Source organism: Sciurus carolinensis, chromosome 1, assembly GCF_902686445.1.
Source record: "Sciurus carolinensis chromosome 1, mSciCar1.2, whole genome shotgun sequence".
NCBI lineage: Eukaryota > Metazoa > Chordata > Mammalia > Rodentia > Sciuridae > Sciurus > Sciurus carolinensis.
This window is the reverse complement of record NC_062213.1, coordinates 120397320-120410417: the sequence shown is the minus strand read 5'-3', so window position 1 is coordinate 120410417 and position 13098 is coordinate 120397320. Positions and strand designations below refer to the sequence as shown.

Here is a 13098-nt window from a genome sequence, read left to right as displayed (position 1 = left end):
ATTGTCAAGGCAGAACTCTTATGAGGATCTCAACATAAAATAAATCGATCTTTTGGGTTCTAAGCATAACTAACTAGTGAAATTAAGTCTGGTTATCTTTGCTTTTAAATATAATAATTAATATCTACAAGCCAGACACAGTAGTATACCTTAAGTTCTAGCTATTTGGGAAGCTGAGGCCACAGGATCATTTGAGATAAGGAGATGAAGACCAGCCTGGGCAACACTGTGAGACCCTATCTCAAAAAACAAAACAAAAACAAAACAAAACAAACAAAAAAAACCCCTACATATACTTTTTGATAATTCATGTGATAATAAAGTATAATAATGCTTCTAGGTAGGAGGCTATCATCAGTGTCTAAAGATCAACAAATGTCCTATGACAGTCAAGATTTTAAAACTTCTCTGATAGCCTGGCAATGTAGTTCAGTGGTAAGTCTTTGCCTAGCATGCCTGATGCCTTGAGTTCAATCTGTGGCATGCAAAACAAAAAAAAATTCTGGTGCTTAAAAAAACAAGGTAGTACCAAGATAGGCAAATAATAGATGGATTTCAATGCTCATTCTTCCTTAGGCAAGTTACTTAACCCCTCTGTAACTTACAAAACAGGGATAATAACAGCACTTAAAGAATTGTAAGAATTGAGTAAATGTACATAAAGCACTTAAGTAGTAACCATCACATATCAAATGCTCAGTACCTTTATATCTTTACCATTATCACTACTATCATTGGACACTAAACTTCATATAGTTGTCTGATATACTGTGTAAGCTCAAGGAAAGAACTAGCCCTGTCACCCTGAATACCCCATGAGATACGGATATTGCACTAATATTAAAAATATACTGAAAAAGTGGAAAGATGTGCCCCAAGAACTGCTCCCCAGGTCCTAAAGATATCCAAGCTTATCTCAATTCTGTTCTGAATTCACTCTTTTTATCAAATTTCAGTCACTGTGGCTAACCTGAAATGATTATCCTAACACCATTAAAGATCTCTGTGGTGCATCCAGAGAACCCCATCCACACAAGTAATAAAGTAACCAAATTAAAATAAAGTGATCAAATTAAAACATTCTTTTAAATTAGGATGGGGGGGAGAAGTCAACATACCTCTTCAACACCAGAAAGTTTTGCTTTAAGTTCTCTAATACTGGAGTCTCCTTTATATTTTCTTTCAGTTAGGTCTTTATTAACTGTCTCTAACTCTGACAATCTGTTCTGTAGCTGGTGGATATTTCGTTGATGGAGGATTTCTAAATCTTTTTTCTGTTGTTCATGCTGCTGTTGATATTGAACCTGTACCTATTATAGAATAAAATATATGAAAAAAAATCACAAATATATGTAAAGATTTGAAGAAAAACAATCCCAATTTCTTCTTTAGAGTTATTAGGTTTCCCTATTTTGAAAAAGGTCTATTATCATTTCATGAAGGAGAAAGAAGGCCAATAAAAGCAAATTTATCATTGTGATCTTGTTCATAAGATTCTACTTCTCTTAAACTCAAATATGTTTGAAGTAATGATCATCAAGTTAAAAGAATATATGATTAAGTAAAAAAAGAAAACCAAAAAGTAGTATATCTAGTATGAACATATTTGCATTAAAAAAAAAAAGCTAGTATATAAGAACATTGTTCTTGCTTAAAGCACCATTGTATTTTTTCAGTTCTTAACAATCAATATAAGTTTTATAACAGAAAAACATCTGTAACTGTAAACTGGCAAGGTTTAATCACTGGTCCAATCTCATAGTCAGTAGTTATATTTTATCAACTATAAATGTAAGCACTGCAATCTCTGATGCCTGTTGGAATCACACATGCTAATAAGCACTATCAAATTCAAAAATCCTTTTAAAAAGAAAGTATATTTTTCTGATTATGAAAGTTACACATGTTCTTAAAGGCACAATGGGAATTACAGATAATATATAATCCCTTATAGGAAATCACTCAAATATTTAGGAATATTCTTTTCTTGTCATTTATATATTCATATTAACATCACAATATATGTACTATATACATAAAATTATGAAATAAAATCAAGATATGAACACAATTTAACCATGATTTTCATCCCTTACCATTTACATGCTCTCCCTTTGTAAATATTCCATCCCATAGTTATTGATAATTCACCTAATCCCTGCTCTAATATAGACATTTTAGTTTCCAATTTTTCACAATTACAAATAAAATTATGATCAATACTTTTGTACACAGATCTATAATCCAAAATTAAAATTAGTTTCTTATAATCAAAGTACAGATTGAAGACTATAAACAAATATAAAAAATGTCTGATAAAGTTATGAAATTGGCCAGGTATGGAGGCTCACACATGTAATCCCAGAGACTCAGGAGGATAGCAAGTTCAAGGCTAGCCTCAGCATATGGCATGGACCTAAGCAACTTAGTGAGACCTTTCTCAAAAAAATAAAAAGTGCTGAGGATGGAGCTCACTGGTAAAGCACTCATGGGTTCAATCTCCAGTACTGAAAAACAAGATTAAAAAAATTGCATTCCAAAAAACTTGTTCCCATTCAAATTCTTACCAATAGTACAAGAGAATGTCTCTTTCATAAAATACTCTGAGAATCTTACAATTACTCCTTTAGGGAGTCCCTCATTTTTTGGAAAGGGGAAAATGACAAAAACCAGGAAGGAGCCCATATAAAAATGAAAATACAATCATGTAAAATACTGAGAAAGTTATAATGAAAAAAACTAGAGTAAGCCTATAAAGATGCTAGAGGACAATAGAGGACAAGTGCAGTACAAATAACTGGTTTTACTACAGTCCTTTTCTAGAGAAAGAAGAAAAGGAAGTATGAGTGATAGAATTACAAAATATATATTTCTACTTTGTTTACTTCTGAATCATTTGAACTTTTAAGAAAAAATATATAAGAAAAATGCTTTCCATTCTGAAAGACTAATCTTCAGCAGGACAGTTTCAGAATTATAGGAAAATAATAAAGCCCAATAGAAAAGGGACAATTTGTACAGATAGAAGCAATATTTGTCAAAAGAATATTCTATATGGTCTTTACTTAGAAGGGCACACAGTAGTTTTAGAAGAACATTAGATGCAGAAAAATGGGGGATGAATTTATAAGAATTGGAAAACAACATTAATAAAAAATTCTATGAAGAAGAAAGTAAATAAGTAGGATCAAGAAAAGATGGGTGATTCTACTTGTTACTAGGACTTTCTCACAGAAAGCTACTATTAATATAAAGAAATCATTGTAAAAATAATTAAGTACTACTCAGTATATTGCTTTTTAAAAGAATGAGAACTAAATATGACCTGGCAAAATTAACCAATGATGACAGAAGTCAGACAAGTAATGACCTCCTAAAAGAGTATTATATAATCAGGAAGGCACACAGAGGAACCTAGAAGGGTGGTACAATTTTCCGAATCTTAATTTTGGTGAAAGTTACACATAAAAAAAAAATCATCCAGCTGTATCCTCAAATGCAAACATCTAGAAAAGTGAATAAAAAATTTTAGTATTAAAGAAGCTATAATACAAAAGAAGTCACATACAAAGCAAGATAAAAGGATAATTACACAAAAAAGGAGCAAAAGATATCAAAAAGTAATCCTCAAAATAAAAAATCATCAAAAGTCATGTAAAAAGATGCTTATCTTCCCTGTAAATCTAAGAAATATAATTTAAAACAAGTACTACCTTGATACCTATCAGGTTGCAAATAAGAAGGTTAATAACAACATTCCTCAAGATTCATAATTATAAATTACATACTATATTTATAAATTATAAATTACATATATTTATAATTCATATTTATAAGTTATATATTATTTACAGATGCAAAGTTCAGAAAATCACATCAAAATGTTTATAAATTATCTTTAGTATAACTTTGAAAGATAAACTTTCAATTTTTATATACTTCATAATGCTTGAACAATTTAAAGCCTTTATTACTTTTATAATTAACAAAATAAACAGCAATGAAAAATTATTTTTCCAGTTACCTTCAATATTCTTACCTGTAAAGCTTTTTCCTTCTCATTTGTCAGTTCCTGAGAATGCTTATTTGTCAATGATGCTGTGTGTGACTCCCATTCATTCCGTAACTTGTCTAATTCTTGTATTTTTTCTGATAATGTCTATATTTGAATTTGGTACAAAATATTAAGATAGTCTCCTGAATATTTTACACTTCTGATTAGCACACAACAATACTTACAAGGATATTAAGGAAAGTGAAATCTCAGCTTGTCAAGACATAGTCAACCTTTTCCTACCCAAATGTTTTAAATTTGAGGGAATCAAGATTAGAATAAAAGGAATTTTAGAGCCCAAATGGTCCAAGGTTGAGCTTAATTATCTCTAATTAAGCTTTAATTATATCTAGCACTTAGCCTAGCATGGTGGCACACTCCTATAATTCCAGCTAGGGAAAACTTGAAAGAGGAGGAACTGAAAGTTCAAGACTAGACTTGGCAACTTAGCAAACCCTGTCTTAAAATAAAAAATCAAAAGGGCACACAGTGCCCCTGGGATTAATGCCCAGAATTTAAAATATATATAAAATAAAATAATTATGTCTAGCTCAAATCCTCTCCTCTGGTATTAAGAAGTAAAGCAACCTAGGTAGAACACTCAGTCATAAGGAGGAGTCCATTTCTTACATATAATGCAGTAGCTTGATCCCCAGTATTTTTTGCCTGAAGCCATGCAGCTTATCAGACACTCTGGCCCTCAATTTTAAGGACCAATGACAAAAATGCAGTAGCTATGACTGAAATAAGACAAAGCCCAGCTGAGGAATTAATTCTAACCATTAGGGAAAGAAATTCTAGAACACAGGAACTGAAAAGTCATTTTAAGTCAAAGAAATGAGGTGACCAAAAGGGGAGAAAAGAATTAATATATGATAGAAACTAAACATTATTTCATGAAGACTTAGAAAATGTGTCACATTGGGTATGACAGGTTTGGGTGGGATTAGTAAAGGAGAAAGCATGATATTAAGGAAATTAGTAGGGGAAAGGTAGTAAAAAGCAGGTTAATTCAATGGTAAAGTACTTTGAAAGAAAATACAAAGCACAGGCTGGGGATATAGCTCAGTTTGTAGAATGCTTGCCTTGCAAGCACAAGGCCCTGGGTTAGGTAGGCCCTGGGTTCAATCCCCAGCATGGGGGTGGGGGGGAAGAAAAGACAAAGCAAGTGTGACTAATTTACAAAGACAAAATGAAGTTTGAATTACCTTTTGTGTGAAGTTCAGTTGCCTAGTAACATCATCTAGTGATTGTGTCAATGATAATATTTCTTCCTATTTATAAGAATAAAATATGCAGTTTATCATTTAATCCAATTATCTGTATCCATGTTACTCAAAGTACAGTGAAATACAGCAATGGCATCATCCTAAGAACTTGTTAGATATGCAAAATCTCAGATCTTCTAAATCAGAATCTGCATCTTAACAAGATCCCCAGGTGATCTATGTACCATTAATAGTGGAAATGCACCGATCTACAGCATTTAATGGAAAAAAATGTTCTAAAAATTCTCAACTGGCAACACCATGATTTTTCTTGTACCATATATCTTACTACTTTTTTTTTAATATTCAAGACACTTTCATGTATTTAATCTCATTTAAGATGAGCTACATAGAGTAGATATTCTCAGATATGCCAGCTGATGAAATCATGACACAAGTGTTTAGGTAGCCTGCCTAAGATCATAGAACATTAGTAAAAATCCTGGCATGTAAGTTTCTCAATTTCTGGTCTAGTTTCTATACTTGCTATACCTTGACTAAATGAAAAACAACAAACTAAGTTCATTACATGCAATAAACTTTTATTCAGAAAACAAAAAATAAGGGCATGCAGTTCTTCAATGATTTATCAAAATACTTTGAAAACTAGTTTAAAATACTAACTTAAACTTACCTTACTACATTTCAAACAACCTGCTAGGAATTTCTTTATCTCCACATCATTTCCAGGTAAAAGTTTTAGTGAGAGATGTGTAAGATGCTTAAAAGGATTTGTCTCTATCACATTTAAAAATGCAGGTGAGTTATCCAAAATAGCTGCTGGAGAAACTAACTGCAGCAAAAACCTTTGAAAAGAAAATGTCACATTATAACAAACTAATGAGAGGGTAAAGCTCCTCTACTTAGAAAGACCAGGAAAGGGGGCACACTGAAATCACAGGGGCTAATGTAAAAAGACTCCCACTGGTAAAACATAAATTGGGGCAATGGGGGTGAGAAAGGTTAACTGAAACACTGTAAATATATAAAAGTCCTTGAGTTCAAAATAAGAAGACAGAAAGTAAAAATTAAAAACAAAAATTCATTGAATGTCACAGAACTAACCAGTTTACCAGCTCCTATTTATGAAAGCTGATAATTTAAAAGTATGAATTAAGCGTTTATCCTTGCAGAGTAATCAAATAGCCCTACTTGATATGGCAAAATTGATAGAAGAATTATACCAACATGGAAAGAATGATTTAGAAAAGTATCATTTTGTTGTTCCTATTAGATTAAATGACTCAAAAAATCATCAATTGATGAAACCAATAAAAGGTTGATGGTGAATGGCTTAGGCATTAGCACCACACAAATATGAACACATACACACAAAATCTTATACCTCTCCTTTTTCCAAGATCAATAAAAAAGAAATACTTGATGCAATAAAGTATTTTAGATAACTTTAGTGGTTTTGTCAAAACATGAAAATTAAGGGTTAAATACTTCTGATTTTAATCAAGATTCCTCAAAGTTTGAAATTTAATGGAGCCCTACTCCCAGTTTAAAAACAAATGGTACTTATAATTCATGGGAAATATTTTGCCATCAGTTTGTCTTTCAAAGAAGTCTATTTTAAAAGAAGTTTAATAATGTAGTACTCTCATGCAACTTACCTTGGAATTTCTTTAACATGTTCTTGAGTACATTGCTGAAGGAGATCTATAAATTTTTGTGGGAAAGCTAAGAAGTCTACCAGAAGACCTTGCTGGAATTTTAAACTACAGAAGAAACAGGAAAAAAAATTTTTTTAATGTAATTACTATCTTTAATTATAATAAATACCCTAGAGCATTTTTGCTTTACTAAACACCTATTATAACCAAGGACTAAGCTAGGGAATTTTGTATTTTATAGAATTTACTTAATGAAAAGAAAAAGTCAAGAAACTTAGTAAAAGCTACAAATTTCTGTATATGCAGACTTCTGATAATCTATGAATATTTATTTCCAAAGATATCCTTAATTAAGTATATGACAAAAAAATCCAGTATTCCCAGAATAACTAAAGTTCTGAATAGGTATGTGTTTCAAACAGAATAGGACCAATACGTTCATAAAACTGAAAAACTTATTCCTAGTTTTAAATATAACAGAAAAAAAATTTACTTACCTTTGAAAATCTTCCTCAGATATAATAAGATTATACAGAAAAAATGGGTCTGTATCATCAGTCAGACGAATAACCAAATCCTAAAAAGAAGATTTTTTTTTTTAAAATGTTTTCAGATCTTTCTTCTTGAAAGAAAAATGATCCAGTAACATCAACATATCACCGTGATTCTTCAGATAGCTTTGTTTTCTGGTGCTGTGTATTTTTTATTGCTCTTTAGAGACTTAGAATCTTAAACAGGAGTAGCTAGTACGCTACTTGAAAGCTTTAAGGGGGTCTGTAAAAGTAAATTAAATACTAGGAATTGAAAGTTCAGGAATATCATCCTACCAGAGGCTTTGGGAAATTTAAATTAATCTTTGCTGTACTACAGTTTAATGGCAAAAATATTCTTCACCACTGAACATACTACATTTAATTATATTTTGTTTCCCTTAAATTGACTAATCTGGTACTTCATAAGCAATAAGTGTATCAACAAAGCAGAGGAACAATCATCTACCCAAGAAAAGGAAGGAGGAGTTTTGTGGCTCAGGTAAAAGTTAGGTATCGGGTGACACATTGCCAGGGCTTCTTATTAAGGATCTATTCTCTCCTACTCCAGGTGGCTACAGACAAGGAAACCCATCTGTCTTCATTTTTCTAATGAAGTGTGCTCCTTTCATAAAGACCACTTCCCAGGTATCAAATTTACAGTGTGGCAGACCATTATAGCAGCTAATGCTAACAGAAAAGGACACCAAATTGTGTATGCACAGAAAACATGGTGTAACTACAAGACGAGCAAGGACTAATAAAGCACTAAAGCACTGAGGTTAAGAATAAGTTTGAAGTAAAATCTACTCATGACCAAGGAACTGCTAGGGTCCTAGAAAAATCTAAACCGTTTATAAGTAGAGCTAGAAAAATGAAGAGATTCAGCAGGCATAAGGAATTACATACCCAAAGAGCAATCAATATATAATCTCCACTCTGGAAAATTAACCATTCAGGTATTTGCTCTGCCTCAGAATGCCCTACTTCTACTGAAGTACTTCTTGAAATTCACCCAAGATGATATTAAAGGAAACAAAAACCAAAGCTACTACTAGTACTATTTAGGTCCTTACATATGTTCAGGGAAAGCTATAACAGAGAAAACAAATGCTGTATTTCTTAGCTCTCTGGTCTATACTATACATTTAGCTCTGTTAATGATTTATACTTCTTGAAGATCAGATAGAAACAATATTCCAAATGCCTCTCTTCAAAAACTAAATATTCAAGAGTATCTCTTCAGTATTTTATTTGGTTCCCACATTTACAGCATAAAATGCCAATTCTATAAAGCAGCAGGACATATTCTTGCAACTTTTAAATGTTCTGGGCAAACCTACCGAGATTGTTACCACAATGTATGTTTCAGAAACATATAGTTTAATTATTTTCTAATTGTCTCAATAGATTTCACCATCTTAGACTGGCAAGTTACAAAATGGCCCAAAATTAAAAAGCAAGATCTATAACTGAAGATCTCTCATTCTTGAAAAAAAAAAAAAATTATCTATGATATACAGAAATTATATTTTGAAAAGCAAATACTAACCTTTCTGTGAACTGGATTAGAAACTGATTGTAGTTCAATGCTCACTCTAACACTTACTCTCCTATATGAAAAGACAATACCCAACTATTAGATACATTCGGATGAAAAGAGTTATCACTATCATTTGTATTAACTGCTTTCAAGTCTTAAAAGTCACAAGACTTTTCACCAGTGTTCTCTAAATTATAACCAGATTTTATTTTTTACTTATTTTGCTGTGCTGGGGATTAAACCCATTGCCATGAGCATGCCAAGCAAGAGCTCTACCACTAAACCACATCCCCAGTCCAATAAACAGATTTTTAGAAAGCACTCTGGATTTAAAGTTTGTTATTGCTGTTCTATTTCTAGGTAACCTAGTAGTTTTAAAGCTGAATTTTTCTCACCTGCAACATGGGGGACAGGATTAAACAGGATAAACAAATATAGAGTGCCAGGTACCACTCTGGTATATAAACATACAGCCTGATTCTAAAACACCATCTATTGAAAGACAAACCATCAATTTAGTAACAACTTTTTTCATTAAGAAAAAAATAGGATTTCAAGTGATCAAGTTGATTTATGAAAGACTGCATTTTAAAAACTTAAAATGTTTTTGAAATTTAAAATGTGTGCAGTAGCACACACCTGTAATCCCGGATACTAGGGAGGCTGAGGCAGGAGGATCACAAGTTCAGAGCCAGCCTCAGGAAAAAAAAAAAAAAAAAAAAAAAAAAAAAAAAGAACCAGGGATGTGGCTTAGTGGTAAACCATTAGAATGAAAGATGACATTCTCTCTACTCATCTGCACACATAAAACATGTTTTTTAGACACACAAATCCAAGTCTTTTCCATATTCTGCTACTTACCTACTACAGAAATAAAAAGTATAAATATAGCAATCAAATATTAATCAGAAAACTTGTAAATGGTTAAGATTCAACTGTTTGGATATTTTATGCTCTGATAGGTAACTTTATATTCCTTGAAAATGTGTCATTTTGTTAAATATTTTATTGAACATATGATTAAATGCTAAATCTTAGTTTATGAGGAAATTAAATGTTACCATACTTATAACTGTTATCTGAAAAGTAATGCACCACTGGTCTATACCACAAAGACAGGAAGATCTTTAAAACAAGGGACTATGGTGTTTCTATTTTTCTAGCATTCTAGAACAATGTAAGTGAAACAGATTAGAATACTACTTCAATTTCACTTACATTAAGCTTTCCTGAGAGGAAAAAACTCCAATTTCCTAATTTGTAAGATAAGTAGATTCAATTAGATGGTTTGTAAGGGTCTTTTTAGTTCTACAGTGTCTTGTTTGTTTTTCATCTTTTAAAGTTTTTTCAAGAAAATACTCCCATAGTGATATGAACTACTGACCATTTTTTATGCTTTACAGCTTTACAGTTTTAGAGCCCTGTCAGAATTCATAAAATTGTAAGGAAAAAAATTCAAGAAACATCTATTTAACAAAATGTCCTTTAAATGACAATTTACCAATAATATTGTTGCATATATTCAAAATGCCTATATGTATTAGATGTTGGGAGGAAGACAGAGGCAAGGCCCATAAATTAAACATTCTCCATGTTTACTTCAATAACACCCATAAAAATATCTTATAGAGCCAGTACAGTGGTGCATGCCTATAATCCCAGTGACTCAAGAGGCTGAGGCAGGAGGATAGCAAGTTTGAAGACAGCCTCAGCAACTCAGCAAGACCCTTAGCAACTTAGTAAGATCCTGTCTCAAAATAAAAGATAAAAAATGGGCTGTGGATGTGGTTCAGTAGTAAACTGCCTCTGGGTCCCATTCCCAGTACAAATTTAAAAAAAAAGAAAAAGAAAAAGAAAACCTTGTAGAAAAATCTGAGCTTCCAGGGGTATCTATGTGAAATCAAAAATCTTATTTTCTCTATTATAATGGTTAATGACATAAGACCTATATAAAACAAATCAATAAAATCTCAATAGAAAATATCTCTCATTGCAGTATGTGTCAGATTCTAACACTATCAATCTATATAACATTCTCCAGGTAGTAGATTTGAAAAGGTGTTCTTTTATTTTAAAAAGTATCTTAAACATCAGACACTAGACAAATTGGAAGCTGTGACCTTAACCTCTCAATTCAAACAAATGAAAGCTACTGTAAGCCAGCTATGATGCCCGGTGCTAGGGATACAAACAGAAATAAATATGGTCCATGTCCTCAAACTGAAGTCAGATTAAATCACTTTTCCATAGATTTGCTTCTGATCATATTTTGTGGCTTCAAGAGAAGGGAAAAGTTACTAATACCGAGTACCTGCCGGATAATTTACATGTATTAACTTATTTAACAATAATAATCTTATCTACTTTAACAAATATTTAAACTATTCTAAAAAATATTTTATGGAAGAACTCAAGACACATTGCAAAGCACAAATTAGAACTCAGATGTCTCACCTACACCATGCTAATAAATGAATAATTACTTTCAACTTAGGTAACTTATGATGATCCTTATAATGAAAGAATTTAACATACACACCTTGGAGGTTATGAAAGAAAAAGCATTTGAGGTAGAGAAAATAGCAGGAATAAAGTATAGTATAAAGAGAGTATCAGATACATTCAGAGAATAACAATAATTCTTGTATGACTAACATACTACAGAGTGGAGTTTAGGAAAGAAAACTGGAAAAGCAGGTCAATATCAAATCATGGACTTCAAAACTTGACATCACATTCCTCCAGAGTTCCCTGATCATTAATTACCTCTAACCTTAACTGAATTTCCTTCTTCTCTGTGACTTTATTATATATTACTTTGTCATTAATCATACTATATTAATAAAGTTTAAAGAATAATTATTATACTCTAGGCACTGTTCTAAGAACTTTATATGTAATAACTCATTTCATTCTCATAATAATCCTATGAGGTAGGTACTGTTATCATGAATTTAAAGATCAGACACAGAGAAGTTAAATAAATTGTAAGAGATCAGAAGACAGGCCTAGCATATGTAAGGCCCTAGGTTCACACTCCCCCCATGCACAAATACACAAACACAAAATATCACAAAAAAGTAAATAACTAAAAATAAATTGTACACGATCAAACAGTGAATATGTAGCCAAACTGGGATTTAAACCAAGGCAATCTGGCTCCAGAGGCCATACTCTAACTTGTGCTAGGCTACTGTCTCTCTGAAGGAAACCTTTTAATCTCCCCTTTTGAAGTGCGAGTTCCTTGAGGGCCATAACAATAACTGATCTTTTCGTCTAGGGAGTGAAAGAAAAGGGAACATTCCTATCCTCAGCACCTAGGACAGTTCCTGGTATGTAGTAGGCAATTACAACTATTTGTTGAGTTGATGGAGTTGTTCTTCCTATAGGTGAGGAATAGTAAATTATTCTGTAAAGTGCCAGAGAGTAAATATTTTAGGCTTTTAGGCTTTTCAGGTTATAGGTCCTCTGTCTCCATTACTCATTTCTTTCTTTACTTCCCTGTTGCTCCCCGCTCTCCATCCCACCAATGCTGTGGATAGAACCCAAAGACCCACAAATGTGAGGCTACTGCTCTACCACTGAGAAATATCCCCAATTATCCCCCTGCAAAAAAAGACACCATAGTACAATTATTCATTTCTACCTTTGTGCAAAAAGCAGCCACAGACAATTTGTAAGCAATAAACATGGCTATGTTCCAATAAGTTTCACTTACAGTGGGTCATCTATTCCACTGACTATAGTTTGCTGAACCATGCTACAGAGGGTAGGAATGTATGAAAGGTTACTAGCAAGAAAAATGAAAAGGCTGAAACTATGTTTTAAGATGATAAACTGTAATGACAATATTGAGATGGAGAAGTGCCAAGAGTTTCAATATTGGAATAAGAAGTGATGATCCCTTACTCTTTGTATAATCATTGTAGAACAGTGTTGCTCTATTAGATATAATGCAGGCCATGTATGCAATAATAAATTTTCTAGAAATCACATTTTTTAAAAGTTTGAAAAAGCAGGCAAATTAATTTTAGGAATGCATTTCATCTAGCCAGATATATCCCAAATATTGCCATTTTAACAA

General features: G+C 32.2%; 1 protein-coding gene across 1 annotated transcript in view; it reads right to left on the bottom strand.

The window, feature by feature from the left end:
* Window positions 1-13098, bottom strand: part of Sass6 (SAS-6 centriolar assembly protein) — a 36016-nt gene that overhangs the window by 21066 nt on the left and 1852 nt on the right. Inside the window, 7 exon segments of the mRNA XM_047548196.1 lie at window positions 1119-1310; window positions 4040-4159; window positions 5263-5328; window positions 5957-6128; window positions 6942-7046; window positions 7439-7518; window positions 9024-9084. Of these exon segments, the coding sequence (XP_047404152.1) occupies window positions 1119-1310; window positions 4040-4159; window positions 5263-5328; window positions 5957-6128; window positions 6942-7046; window positions 7439-7518; window positions 9024-9084 (796 nt within the window).